Raw genomic sequence first — 22,298 nt, 5'->3', positions numbered from 1 at the left:
TGGCACATATTCCCAGGGGGGTGTAATGGGGGGGAAGGGGGGTGCATGCCCCTGAGATCCACGTGCAGTGCAGGGGCAGTGACCGGCCCAGTGCAGGCTCCTCACCCTCCTCCCACCTTGGGGTCTCTGCAGCCTAGCACGCGTGACCTGGCATGGCAGGGCAGACTAGGGCCTGGCAGGGAAGTTCGTTGCTGCTAAAAGGCTCGTGACGCCCTTACAAGACGTCCCCTGCCCACCCAGCAGCAGTGTGGGTGGCAGTGCAGAGTTGTGCCCCTCACCACCGCTGGACAGTCAGAGAGTGTTTTGCCAGGGTAATGTGGGGCTCACAGCAGAGACATTGAGCTTCCCCACCCAGCCCCATTCTGCCCTGCCATGCCAGGTTTTGCCCACTGGGACTCAGAGGCCGTGGGGAGGGAGGGGGAGCAGGGTAGAGAGCCCAAGCCCGCAGCAGGCAGCCTGCACCCACCCCACCATGGGCTCTCCTTCAGCCATACTGCCTCCAGGAGAAGGGGAGCCGTGCTCTGTGATATGCTCCATCACAGAAGCCACTGCCTTCCACAGGCAACAGCTGGGTGTCTGGAGCTGCTACAAGAGCAGGGCTTGGGGTTTTCAATTTTAAAATTTTACTTGATCCCCTTGACTTATACCAGTGTCTGTCTTTAAAAAATGTGTATGGTTTTGGAAGGTTCTAATATTTCTAGCAGAACATTCTTCATTAAAGAGAAGGAATATGACTGGAATCCATGAAATATTCAAACCACACTACATTTTTTTTATTGGGTCCAACTGTGAGTGTGCTGCCATGACTCTGGAGTATTCAGTATTCTATCATTACTCAATACTTAAGCACTCACTTAACTTTCTGGTCTGTACTGAAATCCCATTTACTTTGGAGTTAGGAATGTGCTTAGATAATTTAAGTGGACTTAAGCATGGTTAAACACTTTCCTGGAAAAGGGCCTATACCTTCCCAATGTAGTGCTCTTGCTCCAGATGGCCTGAACCTAAGTATAAATTCCCATTGCTCTTCAACAGGTTCCCAAACCGGGAACCTGTCACACCGCCAAAAATGGAAACAGATGAGAGCAGTTTGCATCTCTGACAAGAGCCCAGTGCTAATGGTACCATGATCGCTGATCTCTTATGCATCTCAGTTACCTGACTTGCCAGCTAGAAGGGACTGGCTGTTAGCTACTTGTCCAGGAAGAGAGTTATGGTGAATGATCGCAATCTGATTGCTAAAGAGAACCATTTAGGAGCTAGTTACAACCTGATAGCTGCAAATGCTATGGGCCCAAATGGGCACTGTGTTCTCATATATGAAAAGGGCCAACAAAGGTGACGCCATGAAAATGCTGAGCAAAAACTGAATGCCTCAAGTTCATCTGTGGAAAAAAGGCAGTCCTCAAATTGTTGCCAAAGGCCCAACTCTAATAATTAATATTAAAACTAACTATTTGTCCAGGTAAATGCAATGATGAAAACAGAATGCTGCAGTTTCTTTCTGTGTCTGCTGGCAGCATACCAATTGTCAGTGGCAACTGGTCAAACTAATAACTGTAGGCTGTTTTGTAAAGAAGAAATTGACTGAAGCATGTTTCTATGCTGGGATGCTCAATCCCCAACCCACTGATCAATTCCAGCCTACAGTCATGTGATCTGTGGGGCTCCCCAAGCTTCTGGAAATTTGGCAGCAGGGGACTGCTAACATTTAACACTGCTGCTGCCTCCTCCTCTCCCCTGCCCCCTCTGCGGGACCAAATTTCCAAGCCCCACAAGCCAGATGACAGGATTCCACTGGTGCACACGTGGACAGGGCTGGGGCCTGATCCAGTGTATGTGGTGTTGGAGCTGTGGCTGGGGCAATGGGCCCACTCCCACACATGCAGGGCCAGGGTCAGGGCCTGATCTGGCATGCACAGGACTGGGACCTGATCCTGCATAGGGCCAGGGCTGTAGCAGCAGCAGGCCCCATCCAGGACACATGGAGTCAAGGCTGGGGCTGGGTTCAGGGACAGCAAGCCCAATCCAGCATATGCAGGGCTGAGGCCAAGGCTGTGACAGTGGCAGTGGGCCCAATCCAGCGCACACAGGGTCGAGGTTTGGGACAGGTCCATGTCCTAAGCTGGGTCTGGGATGCTGGATCAGGCCCATGGACCATGACCCAATCCTATACCACTCATCCGGCCTGCAGGACTGAAAGAACCAGTGGTTCTAGGTATTCAGATTTAATATCTTAATGTTGAACATGACTCGTTTAGTACTGTGGTTCAGGGGCCTGCATGAAAATGAGGTTGGGGGGGCCGGGCATAGTACTTCCTTAGCATTTCCAATAAGCAAACAGGTAAAGCTGCTTCCTTAAAGGAATTAACTCATCATCAGTCAAAAAAGTAATGAAAAGCCACTTAGAATTTCCCACTCTTATAGTTGCCTCAGATTTGGGAATGAAAGAGATTTGTTACAGCATAACATTTGAGAACTTTGCCTCTCACTGTAGCTCTGCACTTTGCTGCAGAAACGTTAAGAATAGCATTGATTTTAATAATTTTGTTAGCTTCCCTCTTTTGATATATATAAACTATCAGTCAATATTCTGTCGGCTGGTTCCCATGCTACGAACTTGGCAGCGCTAGCCAACTTAATGACAGCTCTGGTTCTGTTCCAGTAGATTATTAAAAAAATGTTATGATAAAAAACCAGCTGTGTTGAAGTAGCTACAAAATCCAGTCAGACAATTTGAGATTTTGGCTGCTTATTCCCTTTACAGTCCCATGCCAGGCAAACACACAAACACAGACCCAACACTGTTTTAACTGTTTCAAATACATCATTGTGTATACATTATTGTTATATCACTGCACTCTGCTTCCACAGCTCAATTTGTTTGCAATAGAGCTACCACATCACCTTATCTAAGCACTAGTTGACAAGTATCTATTTAAAACCATGTCAAACTATAACCCATAATTGTCAATTGTCTCTCTTATTAATACTTGCTTGCAATTTACTATAAAAAGGCAACCCTCCACCCCCTTCCAGAAAAGTGGCTGAATAAACTGTCAGTTATCTTTCTGCCATATGCTAAACTACTGCTTCATATTTTTTGGCACTCCTAACAATCATGCTAGAGAAAGGACATCAAATGATGCTTAGAAATGTGATACACATTTTCATTTCACACTTCATCAGTTTTTACAACTGGAGGTCCATGCAACATAAAAGAATACTTGGCAAACAGCCATATTTACTATGGTATAAAACAAAGATCAGGTTACCGCTAAAAAAAAGAAAAAAAAAGAAAAAAAGTTTTATTTTCTCTACGTGACTAGATCAGCTGTTTAGCTTCTATTGAATATACTGTAGGTATGCAGTTCTTTACCCCAAATAGTAACATTTGAACATCCAGACCCATCCCAAGATGACGTATTAATAAAAGTTTAAAATTAACATGTTATAAATTACAAATTTGGAGGGAGCAGGGGGGTAAAAAAAAATGCAAATTCCTTCCTGCAGTTTGCTGAGTTTGAAATATACAGAATTATGTAATCACCGATATTAAATCTTTTCCCTACTAGTAATTTCTTCCTTCATCTTACATCCTGGAACAAGAAACAAGCTCATTATTGCCTTTAGAAGCAATGAAGTAAATCTATGGGCATCAGCAAAAAAGATCTTTTAAATTCAGATTTCAATCTGTCAGAAAAGATTAAAGCTTCATGCATACATAAGAGGGGAGCTATAAACGATAACAGATACATATCCTGGAATCATTATGCTGGAACAGCTGCTGTTTCACCAGTGTAGTAAAGCAGAAAACATCTTTACTCACCTCTGTTACACCAGAAACCTCTCCTTTTGCGAACGGTTTGGTGAGGGATGGGGTATACACTTTGGCATCTGACACTGGCTGTCCTTTCATAAAATGTTTTCCTGCTTCATAAATGTCCACTTCTACCATTTTACCTACAAATCCAGGATCCTTTGGCACAAGAACCTGCAAAAGAAATCGCTCAGATGTTATAAACACATCTTCTACATTGAAGGTCCTAGACAGGACAAGCATCCACCATTTTCTTTCAAGGGTTAAAGGGTTTTTTCAGCAGGAAAGCACAAAACCATGCATCTCAATCATTCTCATGTTCTACCTTGGGTTTAACTTATAGCCCATGGACTAGGTCTGGTCTGTGGGGCCATTTTATCCAGCCCACAGAGGCAGGGGGCTCCAGGGCTGAGGGGTCTTTGGCTGTGGGGAGAAACTGTGGCAAGAGGACAGCAGCAGCGGGGGGCGGGAGTGGAGCAGTGACTGAGTGCAGCGCAAGCTGGTTTGAAAATAACTACTCTCAAAGTTTTTTCAGGGCACAGACCAGGTCCTTCCGCATGTCCTCACAGTCCTTGTCTTGACTGTGTTTGTTAGTGTTGAGATAGAAGAAATATTAAAACAAGACCATAACCACTGTCTTTGCAAAGCAGTTTCTTTTTTAAACTAAACTAGAAATATGCAGAGAAATCGATAAGGGGCTTGGTATCATGACAGCCAGCAGGTGCATTTGAAAGCAGAGGAGCATGCCTCTAGAACAGAGGCCAAAGCCACTCCTTCTGGACTTGCACAGCCAGGCATCCTTGAGAAATTCAGAGGACATAAATGAAAAACCATAATTTCATCCATGTCATGTAGAAAATTTATAACACTCTTGTTGGAGCAGTAAGAATGGTGTTATTTCAAAATGACTAAAATGTTTTTTCTTCCTTTACTTCAAGAACAAATATGTCATAGCAAGGACTTCTAGCAATGGAACCAACAATGGAGTTAAACTGCTACAGGACAAAGCAGCAATAAAAAAAATGGTCTTACAGGTACTTGCTTAACCACCTAGACTTATTTTCAGAGGGGAGCACAGTGAGGATTTTTCACAAGAATAATTACAAAATACCTGACCAATGCTGCAATGATCAAATATAAGGTGTCATTTCATGTTATTCTGAGGGTTCACTCTATGGTTAACCTCAAAGAAGTGACAAGCCCAGGATTCCCAAGTCCACAATTCTGCCAGGCAGCCTAAAGACTCCTTTAAAGTACGTAAGTACCATTGCCTTCATTTTACCTATGACAAAACTCACAGAAGCTTAGTGGTAACCCAAAGCTAAGAACTAGCTCTCAGTACTTTCTCCATAAGTCACTTAGTCTGTGAATTTTAGCTTTCCCATCTGTAACATGTTTCCAGAGACAAGAATGCGGGGAAGTCATTATCATCTTCATCTAGAAACTGGGAAACCGAGACACAGAAGCTGTGTGAAAATGCCTGGGAGATACTGTGCTCTTTTAGTCAATCAAGAGCCATATTTGGTCTACACTTGAGGTTTTACACTTCTACCAACATACCTAGGCTGAGAGAAATGCTGTTGTACACAGTTTTACCAACACAAGTCATTTTACTGGTATCGCTTACTCTGGTCCAGAGAACTAGTTTAAGATATACCAGCAAAATAACTCTTTTGCAGGCATGAGGTATGATTCTGCTAGGGAAAGTTTGCTATAAGAGCTCTACTGGTATGGTTAGTTATGCTGACAAACCCTTTTAATATAGACAAGTCCTCAATCAAAAACCAAGAATCTCAAAGTTTTCAGTTGACAACAATAGTTCATTTTGGGCACACCACTTTAATTCTTTAAATTTCAGTTTCCCAATCTGCAATATAGGAACAATGATATTTACTCACTAAATAGTGGTCGTAAAGCACTACAGAGTCAACAAAACTACTGGAGTCAGAAGTCTAGCACGGCTGGGAAAAGGAGACTTGACCTCCTAACGTAAGGGCTAGGTACAGACATTAAAAAAACCTGAGATAGACTTCATCTAAGTTACGTAGTTTTCTGTAAGCGGTGTAGTTTATATACGTAGCAAACAGAACAGAAATTCACCCTTTGGTGAGGTGTGTGGGGGACGAATCTCAAACTGTGTTCTGCCATTTTTAAACCAGTCTGTGTGCGCCGAACTTCTGTTATGGGTATAGAACAGTGTCCAATAACTTATACTGGTAAAAGTGCAATGTCTGTACCTGGACAAGAAGCCCAACAAGGAACATAGTTACCATGTTATATTAACAAATATCATAAGTAAATAGTTTTGAGGAAAAGAAACATAACCACTTTTTTGCATAAACACTCAAATAATGAAAAATCTTTTTCACAAAATTAAACTTTGAATTATGGCTACTGGTCTTATCCATATTGCTGTAGTCCTTATCTACCCTAGTCAAAACATGGGACCCACTATGGTAGGGGCTGTAAAAAACAGCATAAAACATTTTCTGTGTTTAAATTAATGACACTTCCATGAAACTGGAACATTTTCTTATAAAGGAAACTTTTAATCATTATCTTGCTTAACTATTTTCATGCTTGACGACTAAGCTATGAAAGAAGATCAAAAACTTGAACTACTTGCCCATTTTTCAAGCACAGAGATCTATAAGAAGCAAAAATGAGGTTTAGCCTGGAAAAAAAAGTTGGGGAAAAAATAGACACCTTGTGTGACAAAAATATCTGGAAAGCAGTAATTCCGAGATAGGTCTATTATATGCCAGGCAGAAAGTCAGGTATGTGTTTGCAACATTATACAGCAGTTAAAGAAGAAAAAGTGAAATTCTGGTTGGTATATCAAAAATTGTCACCATTAGCACCTGTACCATGGCAGTTAAGACAAGCTTAGCAATACTGCAATCAATTATAAGCTACCAAACACAAGAAAATCCTTAACTTTACTGCAAGAATTGAGGCACATGCAGAAATTTCCAGCAAAGCTAAATTAGCTTGCAACAAGTCAACTGCATTTTTGTAAAGGTTATAATTTTCCAGGGTGGATTCAGTATTTCCTGTTCAGAAGGACCACATTCCTGTGTAGAATGATTTACAAAGTGAAATTTAAAAAGAAGGTATATAATTTTAAGTGTTATCAGTCTAAACAGGAGAGGCCCAAGTCTTTGAACTAAGCTCTTTTCTGACTTTTCCTCATCTTTTTAAACAGATTTTGGCGAAGTGCATTGTATAAAGTGCAAAATTTCTATCTGAAGAATTATTGGAAATCATCAGGATTAAAATATTAAGAAAATAATGAGATTGATATGTAGAAATTAGTAGTTCTGTAATGCTTCAGGACACGCCTTCTGATATCTGTACACAACGTTACACAAAAAGGAACTTTAAATTAATTGAAAAGCAAAACTTTTGGAGAGGTATAGACCCAAAAGATGCAAAACAACACATGAATGAGTATAGATGGTGATACCCCCCCGCCCTTCCCTGTGTTCAGTGTTTTTTCTCTCAAGCTTTTCTCTTTTGCACTGGTGCATTTTCACTGGTGGCCTAATGTATAAAGATTATCAAAAAGCAGAGGCTAAATAAAAAGATTTTTTTGGTTTGTTTAACTGTACCTGCTCATAGAATCGATTGTGAGCAACATAAAACTTGGAATCAAAAGATTCTTCTGTTACCAGAACTCTCTGCCTCTCACCAACCTGGAAAATACAAATACAAAGATAAGGAGAAATGAGTCTGATGCACAAACCCTACTGGCTAATTTAGCAGCAGCTGAAACAAGAAAAACCATGAGTGTCAATTCAAGACAATACTGACCAAGTGATTCAATGAAATCAGCATCGCTTGACATGACATACAACATAATTGTAATTGTTCAATGTGAAATTCTGGTGTTTCTGATTATTCATTTTTTTTAATACAGTTACAGAAATTAAATTATTTTCAACATACATGTATGCTCCATAACTTTTCCCTCTAAAATCCAACAGGCAAACAAACTCCACCAGCTCTCCTGCTCCCTCTTGCAGTGGTTCACAAATTATGTTAGATATACCCAAAAAACCCAAGACAAAATAAAACAGTAGCAAATATCTGGGAGTGATGAGAAACTCTGATATCCTGGAAAACTCCATCCCGATATCATCTAATTTTAAACAGGCCCCTTCACCTTTTGGATCTGATCACAATTATGTAACAACATTTACTATTCACCAAATTAGTCAGTACACAAAAATGGTTTCAGCCCATCTTCTCATCCTCCTCAGGGAATATCATCATGCTGTATTTGTAAGATCATGCTTGTTCCCATGTCAGTAGATGCAGTCAGCACAGGATATGTACTGTCAGATCTTAGCATTTAGAGTTTACCATAAGGAAGAAGGCTCTAAACCAGAGGTTCCCAAGCCTGGGTCGTGACCCAAACGAGGGTCATGGGGGCAATGCCAGCGGCACCGCACAGAAAAGATGAGCCGCACCATGTGGCTTGTCCCTGACCTCGGACTGCTACTGCCGCCGCCGCACTCTGCTTTGAGCAGCAGAGTGTGGAAAAAAAAAGAGTTGGGAACCACTGCTCTAGGCAAAACACAGAGCCAATGAAATTGAAAGAAGCATACATCCTGGGCAAAATGGCTACAGCATTTTATTTGTATATTGGTCTGTATCAGAGTTTTTGATTTGGTCCATCATTGGGCTGCCTTTAGAAGTATACACCAAGATTTTCCAAAAGCTCAGAGATGTTCAGAACTTAATTTTTTAGTTTTAGCCCATCTTTAGTCGTTTTAGTGTAAATTGCTTGAATTACTTCTGACAGAGACATGCGTTCATGAAATTAAAGCTGTTTTGCAAGATGAATTTGTTTATTGCTTTTACTCCTGATCCACATTGACAGACTCATCAACATGTCTTAGCTTTTAAGCATGCAATATATATATATCTATACACAAAGTCACATCACTAATAAAGGAAAAAGTAAAATCCCTGACACCACATTCTAGAGGTGGTCGGTATATGCAAACTCTATCAAAGAATCACTCTGGTAAGGTACAGACATCACATTTTTACCAGTATAAGTGATTGGAAACTAGTCTATACCTGCTACAGAACAGAATATTGGCACACAAAACCAATCTATACCTGTAACAGAACAGAAGTTCAATACACACAGACGAGATTAAAAATAGCTGAACCCAGTCTAAGATTTGCTCCCCTCCACAAAAAGGAAAATGTATGTTCTGTTCACTACTGATCTAAATTACACCGCCTACAGAAAACCACGCAACTTAGATTGATTTCACTGTAGGCTTTTTGAATGTCTGTACCTAGCCCTTAAGTTAGGAGGTCAGATGTATACCCAGATCAACTGACAGAATTCTACATTCAATAAGTAGCAAGCAGTAAAGAGAATCTGCATTTAAGTTGTTTTTGTATCTTTTCTTGGGATCAATAATTATGGGCGGCTGAAAAAGAGAGCTGGTCAAGATTAGGTCAGTGAGAGTCCTAAAGGGAGAAAGCACAGCAAGTTTGCACACATTTTTGCTATTTGACAGCTGTTTATAACATAGTGTAAGTATGTATTAGTGGTTCTCTAGGAAGTCTATAATTACAAATAATGATAGATGAAGTGTATTAACATTTTAGTAAACGAACATAATGCAACAATACAATATGCCCCTATATGTAGTATGTATGTCAAGAGAGCTGGAAAAAAAATAAGATGACAGGAACACTTCCCCTGAACAGAGCATTTACCTTTTTTTGATCCTATGAAGTTTTTGGCCATAACTTTTAAGATCATACCCTAAAGTGGCTTTGTAGTGCTATGTCAGAAGTGTGGGCTGTATTGCAGGATAATGGAACAGAGCGGAAGAAGTCTTAGATCTGCAATACTCAACCTTGGGGAAACACTTGGTAGTTGCATGGCAGTGAAGAAGGTTGACCTAAACCAGAGATCAGCAGCCTCTGGCATACGTGCCAATTAGTGGCCGTGGAGACCATTCCCCCAGTAAGCTAGGTGTGCAAGGAAATTGTTTACCAATTTTTTTTTTAAGTTGCTGCTCTGGGCTCTCCGGAGCAGCCACAGGTCCCAGAGGCAGAGTCAGGAGAACACAGGCAGGGACGCAATCTGTGTTCTGTTAACCCCACTTCATGTCCCCGTGTTATGCCTCTCAGCCAGCCTGACCCCTGGAGGGAGCTGTGGGGAGAGGGGCCAGGGCCTGGGCAGGCATTGCACACAGTCGCTGTGCTGGAAGCTTCCAGCACGTGGGTGAACCCTGGGCTTGGGCAGAGAGATGCCCTATCCCACCCAGGTGGGGGCAGCACTGGGTGCCGAGCTCTGGGGCTGGGAGGTCGGGGCAGGGACCGGGTGGCTCAAGGGAGGTAATGCAGGCAGGCCATCCCAGCTAGGCCCTTAGGAAGGCAGGGACTGGGTGGGAAGTGGAGGCTGATGCTATGTGGGCTCAGGCCATGGCAGGTGGGCTGGTGGCAATGCCCAACAGCACCTAAGGTAGGGCATGGCCTGGCCCAGCCCAGCTCACGCAGCTCTGCAAGGACGGGCACAGCTGTCCTGCCTGTGAGGGGATGCTGCCTGGCTGGGGCAGGACACCAGGCTCTGGGGGCTTCTGGCTCCAGGCTCAGCTCCCTGATCACCAGGCACAGTGCGAGTAGAGCAGAGCCATCCCTAGTGCAAGGGCCTGGCGGCGAGAGCTCCTGGGAAGAGCTGGCATGGTTGCCCCAGCCCTGGCCTTGCTTACCTGCAGCTCCCCAAGGGGCTGGGGCTGCGGCAGGCACTGTGCAGGGCCACTATGCTGCAGGCTCCCAGCCAACTGAGCCTCAAGCAGTCCAGGGGGCTCCACCCCACTTGGGCAGTACCTGGCATGCACACAGGCCGAGGCAGGAATCCCTGAGCCCAGTGTCCTGCACTGGCCAGGTGGCATCCTCTTGCAGGCAGGGTGGCTGAGCCCCATCCCTGCAGAGCCACGTGGGCTAGGCTGGGCCCCACCTTGGGTGCTGCTGCGGCCCATGTCTAAGGAGCTCCAGAGTAGCTCCCACTCCTTGCCCAGCCCTGTCTTCTTCGGCTGCCACCTTCCCAAGGGCCTGCCTGAGCCAACCTGCCCGCAGTGCCTCCCCACTGTCACAGGGTCAGGCAGGTGCCCTGTTCCTATGAAGGAATGAGCGTAGCTGAAACTCCTGAAGACAGCACAGGTGTTAGTTGCCAGGGCAACTAGGCAGGTCACGTGAGCAGAAAGGGGCCGGGCCTGGCCTTTATAAACAGCCCAGGCCGGAGCCTAGTTAGCAGTTCCCGTCTGGCAGCCTGAGGTGCAGGAGCTCTGCAGCAAAGCAGAGCGGTGTGGCGTGGCGCGGCCTGAGCACACAAGGGGTTGCACCATGGTAAGGGTGGAGAGAATCCTGACTGGGAGGCCATTGCTAGAGAGCCAAGTGAGCTTAGATCCCATGTTATAGCCAGGAGTCTTGTTGTTGTGTTACAGCCGTTTGGCTTATGGTTCTGTTTCATTACTGTTAGACCGGAGGACCGGGTGAGGCTATAAGGGGACAGAGGAGGCCTCATTTAGGAGTGCCCCAGTAGAGTGGGGGTGCTCCCAGCACCGGAGTGTGGTGTTACATTGCGGGGTGTACTACCCCAGCCCTGGGGAGGGGCACGGTGCCGGTGAGGGCACCGTAGTTGGGGTGCAAGACCCCAGCCCTGAGAAGGGCAAAGAGGATTTTGGGGCCAGGCACGGCTGAGGCCACCTGAGTCCCACTGGCAAGGAGCACCAGTGAGAAGCCCACAGGGGCTCGTGTTAGGCTCCAAGGGGAGAGCCACGTGAAGAGAAGCCCAGGGTGGGTGCTACTAGAGAGACGAGCCCGGAGAGGGCAAGTCCATGATTACAGAGAGCCCAGAGAGAAGCCCCCAGGAGCAGGTGCGTACTTGAGGGAAGCCCCACGAGAGGGTGGGTACAGAGAGAAGCCCCAGTGATGGCAAGTATTGAGCGAAGCCCCAGGAGGGGGCATATACTATTGATAGAAGCCCCAGGAGGGGTGCGGACTGAGAAGGATCCCAGAGGGGCTCCCCAGTGGTGGGGACCCTGAAGGGTCAAAGGGGTCAAGTAAGGTTTAGGCCGCCTGAGCCCAACTGGGAATTGATAGAAACCCCAGTAGGGGTGCGGACTGGAAAGGGTCCCAGAGGGGCTCCACAGTGGTGGGGACTCCAGAGGGTCAAAGGGGCCAGGTAAGGCTCAGGCCACTTGAGCCCAACTGGGAAGAGTACTGTCAGTAAGCCCGAGAGGGCTAACGGGTAGAAGGGGCGCCGGTTGCGTGAAAAGCCCAGGGGCGCCAGAGAAGAGGCGCCGAGGGCGTGACAAGCCCAAGGGCGCTAGGCAGGGCACAGAAAGGAAAAGGACCTGATAACGTCCGAAAGAGCTGCGAGGCTTGGGGCATGCTAAAGGGGAGGTAGAAGGCATGCATAGCCCATAAGGCTGGGGTGCACTGAGTCACCCCATATGGAATGGGGGGGATAGTTTCAGCATAACACCGTGTACAAGGGGATCAAAGGCAGCCTCTCATAGAAACTTATATATACCAAGAAGATGTGGCGGACGAGAAAAGAGGGTGCTGGATTGCCTACTTGACATGGTAGGGGGTGCTAGAGGGATCACAGCTGCTCCTAGGCCCCACTCCGTGACACCCCCATACCTGCTTCTCCCCATGCCTCTCTCCCTCCCTCCTAATCTCTCATCTCTCTGTCCAATTCTCTCCAAAATGTGCTCAACGAAAAAGACTACACAAGAACAAAGGCAGTACATGAAGTTTTAGTTATTGTCACCAGGTATAGAATTTTTAGAAAACCTGGTATTTACCATCAAAAATAAACTAAATTTATGATTATTCACTATATTAATATACAGTGCATCCTGCCATGTACCCCCTGCCCCAGTTTTGTTTTTCTGGCACCTTACAATGTAAATATTGCAGTTTTTTCAACACTCAAGCAAAAAACATTGCCTACTCCTGGCCTAAACTGTCAGGCCTAAAATGTCAGTTACCATATTTACCTGAAGTTAATTTTCTTATAATTTTTCAGGTGCAGAACCTAGTTCTTGGAGATTTGTTTTGAATTTTTGTACCCTTCCCACAGCTACAGCAGGGAAAATAAATCTAGGAGGTCAGGTAGGCCCCTTTACATTCCACCCCCACAACTTCTTTCCCTTGCAGCCACTTTCCCCTCCCCCCAGTTACTGTCAGACCCTGCTCTTCTTAGGCACATGAAAGAAGAGGAACAACATTTGCATGTAGGCAAATTTCTACAGGTACCCACAGATTTTGTTCATCCAGAAATGAAGCATTTTGCTTTTCCTGAAACTGCTGCAAGTTTTAGCACAAATACTCCACCAACATACTTTTGAGCAGCACTTTTCTACTTACTTATACATTGAATATAGTACACTTGATCTTATCCTACAAGAGGCTCATGATTTGAGTCCAAAACCAACAGGCTCAATCTTTTCTATATAATTTATTCAGCTAGGCCTCAGTGGAACCAATGATGTTTCAAGCTCTGGTAACCCTGACCCCACTGCTCAGTATACGTGTACACCAGGTACCTCCACAAAGGCTCCAGGTGCTAATTGTCCCCTCACTCATGAATGGAACCAAGTGTTCTTGTCACAAGTCTTGGGATCCTCCAAAAATTTAAATGCAGATGAAGCACAGGGTAACCTTGACTAGTTCCACTTCACGGAGGGCAGGGCTACACCAGCCATATGACAGGCTGAAAGGCAGGGGGCGACAGAGGGATTCTAAATGAACTGTTTGGGGTTCTAGTCGGTGATTGTAAGGTATGTAAGGCTGGTGAAGTAACAGGAAGTGTTGGAAATGGGAAATAAATATGCAGCTCAACTGTGGGAATGAAGTAAGTAGTTGAAATGTATTCCATGTAGTGGTTCACTATGGTGTGAAAAAGAGTTGGCACTATATGGGACTCTATGCAATGGACACTAGTATATATTTTATTCAGACAGGCTACACTACCCTATCCTTGTGGTAGGTTTCCATCACTTTGTCTGTCCTATATGGGCCATGTATTTTATAGTCTTGCTCAGTATGAGCTGCTTTTAGTCAGCTTCATAGTTGGTTTCCATTGCTGAGCACATACTGCTTTCTGTACCAGTTTAATAATAGACAACATATTTAATGTGGTTATAAGATAAGGGGCTTTTCCCCCTAAGCTGATTTGGGGAAAAAACTTATCTTGTATTTGAGTAAATACAGTATATCCTGACATTGTTTTACAATGTTCACCAGAATCACAACTTAGCAAGATCATCCTAATGTAATATCAGGTCAGGATATCCCTCAACGATTGTTTTGTGGTACACAAGAGTGTTATTCAGTACACTATACGGTCTCACTTCCTTGACTGAAGCATGCTGCTTCTCTTCCTTCTCCAATTTCTACTGGCAACTGATGTTTTTAGTCCATTTGTTCTGTTACCTACACTGCAAGCCACAGCCTGGGGGGAGTCTGGTAAACATTCCTTCTGCTTGGTCCTAGACCAGGGCAGAGCAAGATGAGCTCCAATGATAGCCTTATGTATTCTGCTGCGGGGCTACACAAGCTACAACCTGACTATCACATCTTAAGGTGTTGTGTAAAATGCAGAGTAACTGGGGAGAACCCCACTGAGATGGAATTAGGAAGGTGTTTGAATAAGCTATTTGCTTATTCAGGGGGAAATGTCCAAGAAAAATAGCTTGAAAAAAGGTTGACTTATAATCAGAACAATATGGTATTTATTTAAGTGGCAAACTCAACCTTTTCCCCTTTCAAAAGAGCTGTAAGAATCCTACTTGACTTATATGTTGAGTTGATTTATAATCAAGCAATACAATGGAAAACCCCCCCTGCCTTTAAGGACCACCATGATTGGCCCTTAGGAGTGCTGCAAGAGTCTTTTCCATCATAGTAGCAGTACGGTGGGCTACTCAGCTTAAACAAGGAGGAACCCAAATGGCTGGATGACCCATACCACCACCACAGTTCACGGACCTGATCCCATGGAAGCTGACCAAGAACAAGACTTACTATGATATCCCTCCCTGTGCCCCTGACGGGCAGTACCGTATCAAGCAGTGAAAGTAAAACCTGTGTGGATTAATCAATGGAACCAAGATGGTTTCCTCAACCATTCTTCCCATGTAGCACTGTAATTCACTTTTCTTACATCAGTTCCATGAGTTAATTTCTGACAGAAGGCGAGCAAAATTTAATAAACAAATAAATACCCAATAGTTTTTCATTAAATATTCTTGATTTTTGTACTTACCTTTTTTTGTGTATGCAATAAAAAAACTAAATACTTTTTACTGTACCTTTTATTTTAGTAGTTTTAGGGCATTTAAGCCTTTGGGTTCTTGATTATTTGATTATCTTTTGGGATTTTGTAAAGAAAATTATAGTTCAAGTACTTTATCTGTAGTTATCAACCTATATTTAAAGGAATATAGTTCAGTTATATTCTGTTACTGTCATGACTGACACCATGACAGAAAAGATGACTCAATGCAGCATCCTTGAGGACCCTGAGGGCAAGCTATCTGCTCTACACTACTGTTCCAATTATAGATCAACTCTGCACAGAAGTCATGCCTCTTTTTAAGGGAAAAGGGTTGACTTATAATCAGAAAAATATGGCATTTATATTTGGGCTTGTAAAACTGAAAATGTGGAGGTCAACTTATATGCAAGGTCAGCTTATAGTTGGAACAATATGATCTTTTTTTTGCCAATGGTGAACTTAGATTGTTAAAAGACAGGTTAACATTGTTAGCAGTAGGAAAACTCTGGGCTTAGTATACCTTACAGCAATTCATACTTTTAAAAAAAAGGAAAGAACACCTGGTTTTGATCATACGACAAGCAGCATCTCCTTACTCCATTTGTTGCCAACTATTTTGGCCTTAAGAAGCATATACCAGAACAATGGCCTGAGGTCTCTCTGCTCCTGGGGAAATTGTAGAATGTATAGATTTAAAATTTCTTGGGAACATGGGGAAAAAAGGAGAGAACGAGTTTATCGTATACCATCAATCTTGCTGGCAGCAAGATTGCATGCAGTTTCATAGACAGGCCAAGCAGCTAATGTACATACACAGTAGATATGTGGACAGGAGAAGTGGGACACACTGTGAGCATCAGAAGCCTTGAGTGGTTCATTTGTCTGAACTAAAAGAAAAATTCCTGGATTTAAAGACTTTGCATGACCAGCCTGAGAGGGGAAGTTAATACTCAGACAGTTACAGACTCACTCTCATAATGACAGAAAATAAAAAAAGTTCCATTTAATCAATTATTCTGCTGGGTATATGGGAACGACAACAGTAAATGATCATATATGATTTTAAGACAGAAAATGAGACTAACCAGTGTTCAATTATAATTAAGAGACGTTATCATTAGACAGTGGAAACTAACATCTGACAAAGGCCATAAAGGTTTATCAAGGGTAGGCAAAGTCCAATCCACAGGCTGGATCTGGTTGGCAGTGGGCTCCATTTCCAGCAGCTCCCGACTGCACAGCTGCGCAAGGTTTCCATGGAGAGCCCAGCAGCAGCCTCGCTGTGATAGCATGGGGCCAGGGTTTCTGTGAAGACTGGCCCCTGTAGCGGTGAAAGGGCGGGGAGTTATTTACTCTGAAGCCAGGCTGGGATCTTGCAGTGGTGATAGTGTGGTCCAGAGCCAGGACAGAGCCACAATCTGGAGCTTGCAAGCTGCCTGCAGGGGCATGCAGACAGTGGATTGCAGCTCTGCCCTGGCTCCTTGCAGCAGTGACAGCATGGTCCAGAGCCAGGGCAAAGACATGATCTGCAGTCTGCGCGCTCCGGGCAGGGGTGTCCAGGCAGCGCATCGCAGCTGTCCTGGCTCCTTGCAGTGGTGACAGCATGGTCCAGAGCTAGGGTAGTGACCCAATCCACTGCTTGCAAGCCCCATGCCCAAAGCATGCAGGTCTGGCCCAGCTCCAGACCACACTGTCACTGTGGCAAGATCCCAGCCCAGGCCTGGAATAGCTCCCTGACCTGCCAGTGCTGCTGGGGCTAGTCTCCATGGAAATGCAAGCCCCACACTATCACAGTGGAGCTGCTGCTGGGGTTTCCATGGAAACCAGCCCCAGCCACGCGGGCAGGGGCTACTGGGAAGTGGAGTCCAACCGCCAGACGGAGCCACCATTTTGCGCCCCCGGTCTATCTACCTGCACATTCTTATGGAATCTTAAAAGAGCCTGGTCTTCTTACCTGTCTCCTAAAACAGTTAAATATGTGGATAACATAATAAAAACTATATGTAATAAGACTTAACTTTAGGATTGTTTTCATGTATGTACCCATGAAGTAAGCCAGTAGTTTATTCTTATATTTATTATTAAATATAATCCATATATTAATATATACACATATTCAATTTCATCTGTCTCTGGAGGCATGTAAGTTTTAAATTCTAGGGAATAAGTGCTCACCTCCAGGTACAATTCTGACCCACTATTTAAAACTTAATGGGTGTCTGTACTGGAGTCTTTGCTTGGAAAGACTTGAAAAACCTTACTGGAATAGGCTTTCATTGTTTCCTAAGCACAGTATCACGAATGACAGCAGTAGATTTGCCTGACCTTTCTTCAAGACAATACAATTTTTTTCACACTGGTGACATAGCACTGATTTGCTTTCACTTACAATGATGTAACAAGCACTACCCTTCAGATCTCCTTCTACACTGCAACAGTTGCCAGGCAGCTTGGAAATCTCAGTTTGTGGACAAGCCATTTATAAATTTGTGTTTCATTTCTGGTTTCTCCTATGAGAAATTTGGATGTGGTAATTCTATAACTGAACTCTTCCTTTATTGAATATCATAAAACACAATTTTTCCAGCTGCTTAATTTCTAAAATGAATAAATACTATGAAATGTCAAACGTTTTTCTTGGCTTCGGTCAATTTAGTCTTTACCAAAGCTGTCTGGAACATGTTAAGCACAAGGCCCTGACCTTAAACTTCAAAATAGTATTTCCAGTGTAGTTGCAATAGACTGACCCCACATGCCCCTTATAACTAATTACTGCAGTGTAATGTCACCAATGAACCACTGTAATTACACTCAGAAAAAAGTATGGTCCTGTCCCTTTTTAGTTATAATGAAAATTATAACCTTTCCATTTCAATTCATCGCTCACAACAGCTAGAGCATGCGATTCTTGATCTTCTGGGAATACAGTAATTTTCCTGACTGTTTATGCATTCTTACTTTTGAAGATTCAAGAAAAGCCTTTTTCAAAAGCAACCTCTCTTGGGCTAAACATAATTTTAAATACTCTTTAAAAAACACCTGCATTTCTTTACATCATACAAAGCTCTGCAGTGATTTCTTCATTAGGTTACCAGTTACCATCTCCAGCAACATAGAAACTCTCCTTGAGAGCTCTGTCTAAGTCTTACTGGCAGCACTGAGCATCTCTTCACTGGTTGCAGTGGAGGCTGGTTTGAACTTTTTGACTCCACAGAGATAATTTATGGTACAGAGCTTTGATCTAAAAAGAAAGGCTTCCTTTGCATAAGCTACTTTTAAAGTAATAATCAAGTCAAATATAATTCTGTCACAACTTTTTATTGTGTTCATAGAGGTTATTTTGAATGTATTACATTCTGTTATAACTTTTCAGTTATGGAATCTAAATATCAGAGGCCTGTCTTGAATTTTTCCCCTTCCCACTGCTATAAGCAGGGAAAATTACTGGCTGGGGAGGTCAGGTGGCCCTCTTGCCTTCACCACTCCCCATGCAGAAATGAGGAGTTAATTTGAAATGTAAGGGACAAAAAAACACAGGCTTTGAAATAAACCTACCTGTAATAATTTTCATATAGGCTAATTACTATGGACTATAGATTTAGTTCACCCACAATGGATGCATTTTCTTTTCTTTTCCTTTTTTTTTTTTTTTTTTTGCAAACTGCTGCAAGTTTAAGTTTCAGCACAGGTACTTCATAAACACACTTCTAAGCAGCAGTTTTGTACCTACTTATACCTAGTATAGACTATGCATAATATTAGTCCAATTATGCCAAAGCCCAAAGGCTCATGATTTACCATCTAGTTCACTGGGCTGGGCCCCAGCAGTCAACAGTGTTTCAAGCCACAGTGACAACACAGCTCAGCACTGCATAGAGAAGCAGAGTCAAGTCCAAATTAATGAGCATCTAAGCAGGGCCTTTAAAATCCACACAGGGGTGAGACAAGGGTGCCCCCTGTTACCACTACTATGTGTGTGTGGCCTGGAACCCTTACCCCAAAGAATAAGAAAAGACAAGGTCATATGCAGAGTAAAGACAGTAGGAGGGTAGAGGTAAAATGTGTACTACCCATGGATGATATAAATGTGACAGTCAGAGACAGACTTTCGATGAAAAGATGGTAAAGCATACAACAGAGTATGGAGAAGTGATGTGATCTATTTCAAAAGAGATTGAAAAGCACCATAATAGGAGTGGGGAACTGGAGGGACTTGGAGAAGTTGGGCCTTCAAATGAGAGAGAGAAATCACAGTGCTAGGGATCCCAATGGACACTGAAGGGAAAGGTAATATGACATGGGAAAAGGTGACAGCAAGGCTATGGTAAATACTCTGGTGATGGCCCAGAAGGACACTGTACTTTGCCAGAAAAGTGGTGGTGGTTAAGGCTGTGCCACTGCTGATAATTCTATATACAGAAATTGTATTCCCACCAATGTGGCGGCAGATACCAAAAATACAGTGGGAAATGTGCGTGTTCTTCTGGAAAGGCCAAGAGAAAATTTGTCTAGAGCTGAACTGTACAAAGCAAGAGAGATGGGGAGGCTGGGGGCTCCCAGATTTGTGATTATTTGTTGATGTGAAATAAGTAGGCATGATATGCAAGGTGGCAATGGAGGGAGAGGGGAAAGCAGTGTGTATCACCCAATTTCACACAACTACATCAGTCAGGACAAGGAAGAGATCAGAGAGGAAGAGGGAGATAAAGTGGAGGGAAAAGGACTGGACACACTTGTTTCACTAAACCAACAGAGAGGACTGATTGGAGGGGCAGAGCATTTCAGGTGCTTGAGGTAACAGCTTTTCACGGGGCTCTGTAAGAAGAAAAAGATTTCTGCAAAGGTTTGTTTTTTGTGGGAAGTTGATGTTTGTTGTTTAAAGGTTTAATATATGTAGTCGTATATTTCTGATATGCAGTTATTTCTGTTATAGGAATTCTTCGTAAAACAATGATCAATAAGTGTAGTTTTGTAAATGTAGGATGGTAAGTGTGTTTTTAATAAAATGCGTGGGGTAAAAAGGTTCCCGTCAGTATGTTTGCTTAATATGGGCCATAAGTTTTACAGACATACTCACTGTGAGCTGTATCCAAACAGCTCCATAGCCAGTTCCCATTACTGAGCATATGCTGCTTATGGCAGCAGTTTAATGATAGGCAACATATTTAATGAGGCTTTCTTGTATGAGAACATAAGATGAAGGCCCCCCCACCATTGATTGGGGAAAAACCCCTCATCTTATATTTGAGAAAATATGGTATTTTTTTTAGCCCCTTTCAAATCAAACTTAATGACATTTTTCTTTAGTCATTAATAAAGACTAAATTTCTCAAGAACCATGATTAAATATTTTGTAGCATTTCATTTGGACATTAAGATGATCGCACAAGCAATGACAGAGGCTTCTGTGTAGATGTGCATGAGCAAGTGTTTGTGCATGAAGCTCTTAGGAGCAAAAGCAACATCTCGGACTTTTTAGCAATCTCTCTCTCTCTCTCCTAAATCTACTACATGGTTCTGTTGACCTTAGCATTGCCAAAAGACATTCATTTTCTTTTCTGTTAGCTGACTCATTTCCCAACACACTCTCTTGTACTGCCAGCTTTCTGCTTTCAGCTGATTTTCCAATCTGTAAGAGTATATCAGCATCTTCTTTCCTGAGGTTGGTGCCAAATTTTCAACATGCTTCTCAGTAGGCCCAAAGGGTATGTCTTAGAGCTCGTCACATGCAGGGCGCATCTACATACACCCCTGACTGCATAACTGGTACTGCACGGCCATTTTGTACTTGCTGAAGTACCAGCCAGTACTGCACAGTCCCAGCAGCGCATGGTTTGTTTTCAACCCTACTCTGCACCTGTTACTTCTGGGCAGTACAGACAGCATCATGGTTAGTGCCTGCTGATATTATGATGCTGTAGCTCATCACCGCAGCGACGTAGTGTCTCATGTCGATGCTTCAGTTAAATCCCAGAGTATAAACTTAGAACTGGCATAGTTAAAGTAGCACAACTTGTAAATGTGGACAGCTATCCTGGTATAAAGATTAGGAGCATGCAAAGTGGGTCCTATTTGATTCGAATACAGCCCGAATCAGGGACAGTGATTTGATTAGTTGATTCTGATCACTGTCCCTGATTTAATTCATCCAAATATGAATCTGAAGATTTGATGCCGATTTGGAGAATCAGCGATTCTGACACAGACACAACTTTAAATGTTTTTTCTACATACCTCGAGGTATGAGCGTGGCTTGTGAACACTGTGATGCTGGGGTGCATAGGAGGTCCCACAGAAGTGCCCTTCTTTAGGTAGCTTGTCTAACTTTTCCCCCCAACTATGGTCCAATAAAAGCTACCACCAAAAAACTCCTGCTTCTCATGTTTCCTGTACCACTGTGGCTATAACAACACTTCAACCCTACCAGATTTCTTACACAGATAACAAAGCTATCTACGGAAACAAACAAGTTTATATATTTGAAAGCAAGAACAGAGATTACTGAGCTCGCCTAGCTAATTAGATCACCTTTTTGCAGTTTAGTTTTGGCACTGCTACATTTTGCTGTTTTATTCTTTGCTTCAGTCAGGGAGTGTTCCTTACTTACATTTCTCAGTTTGTCTGCAGTCCTTCTGAGAGCTTTGGGCACAGGCTAGGAACCAGTTCTCATTACGAGAATCCAGAATCCCAAGCAGGAAGCAAAATATAGCAATGCTGTCATATTTCATTTCATTGTAAATGGAAACATATATGAGAATGACACTTTCAGGATCCAAAGATAAGGCCCTTTTAAACTAAGCTTTATAAGATTGCTGACCATTAATTCTAATTTGCAATGATTTTATTTCAAAGGATGAATTATGCATCCTTTTCTACTCGTGCTACAGACACACACACACACACTGTTCGTACATATTTAAGAATTCATAATAGGTTTAGGCAACAGATGTACACAGTATAAACCTGTCTTTCAACCATTTGCCAGGCTGGCTTGAGGCTGAGCAAGCAGGAAGGATTAGGTGCAAGTCAGCTCTAACAACATAATATTAACATAACAAAAGAAAGTGCCTCAGTCCTTCATCAGTGGGCAATGCATTTAATTAAAGACAACTGAATAACAATTATTTATCCCTTATGAATACTTTTAGCACA

General features: G+C 43.2%; 1 protein-coding gene across 2 annotated transcripts in view; it reads right to left on the bottom strand.

Moving 5' to 3' along the window:
- The window catches only part of CDKAL1 (CDK5 regulatory subunit associated protein 1 like 1), a 658,258-nt gene that overhangs the window by 29,997 nt on the left and 605,963 nt on the right, over nt 1-22,298 (bottom strand). For both annotated transcript variants that reach the window (XM_019543993.1, XM_019544000.1), the window contains 2 exons: nt 7,432-7,515; nt 3,830-3,994 (listed from right to left, as the gene is read on the bottom strand). In XM_019543993.1, the coding sequence (XP_019399538.1) occupies nt 3,830-3,994; nt 7,432-7,515 (249 nt within the window). The remainder of the gene's footprint in view (nt 1-3,829; nt 3,995-7,431; nt 7,516-22,298) is intronic.

This window comes from Crocodylus porosus, unplaced genomic scaffold (genome assembly GCF_001723895.1).
Source record: "Crocodylus porosus isolate Cpor-Errol unplaced genomic scaffold, CroPor_comp1, whole genome shotgun sequence".
Taxonomy (NCBI): domain Eukaryota; kingdom Metazoa; phylum Chordata; order Crocodylia; family Crocodylidae; genus Crocodylus; species Crocodylus porosus.
The sequence above is the reverse complement of the archived record's forward strand: the minus strand, read 5'-3'. Positions and strand labels throughout refer to the sequence as shown.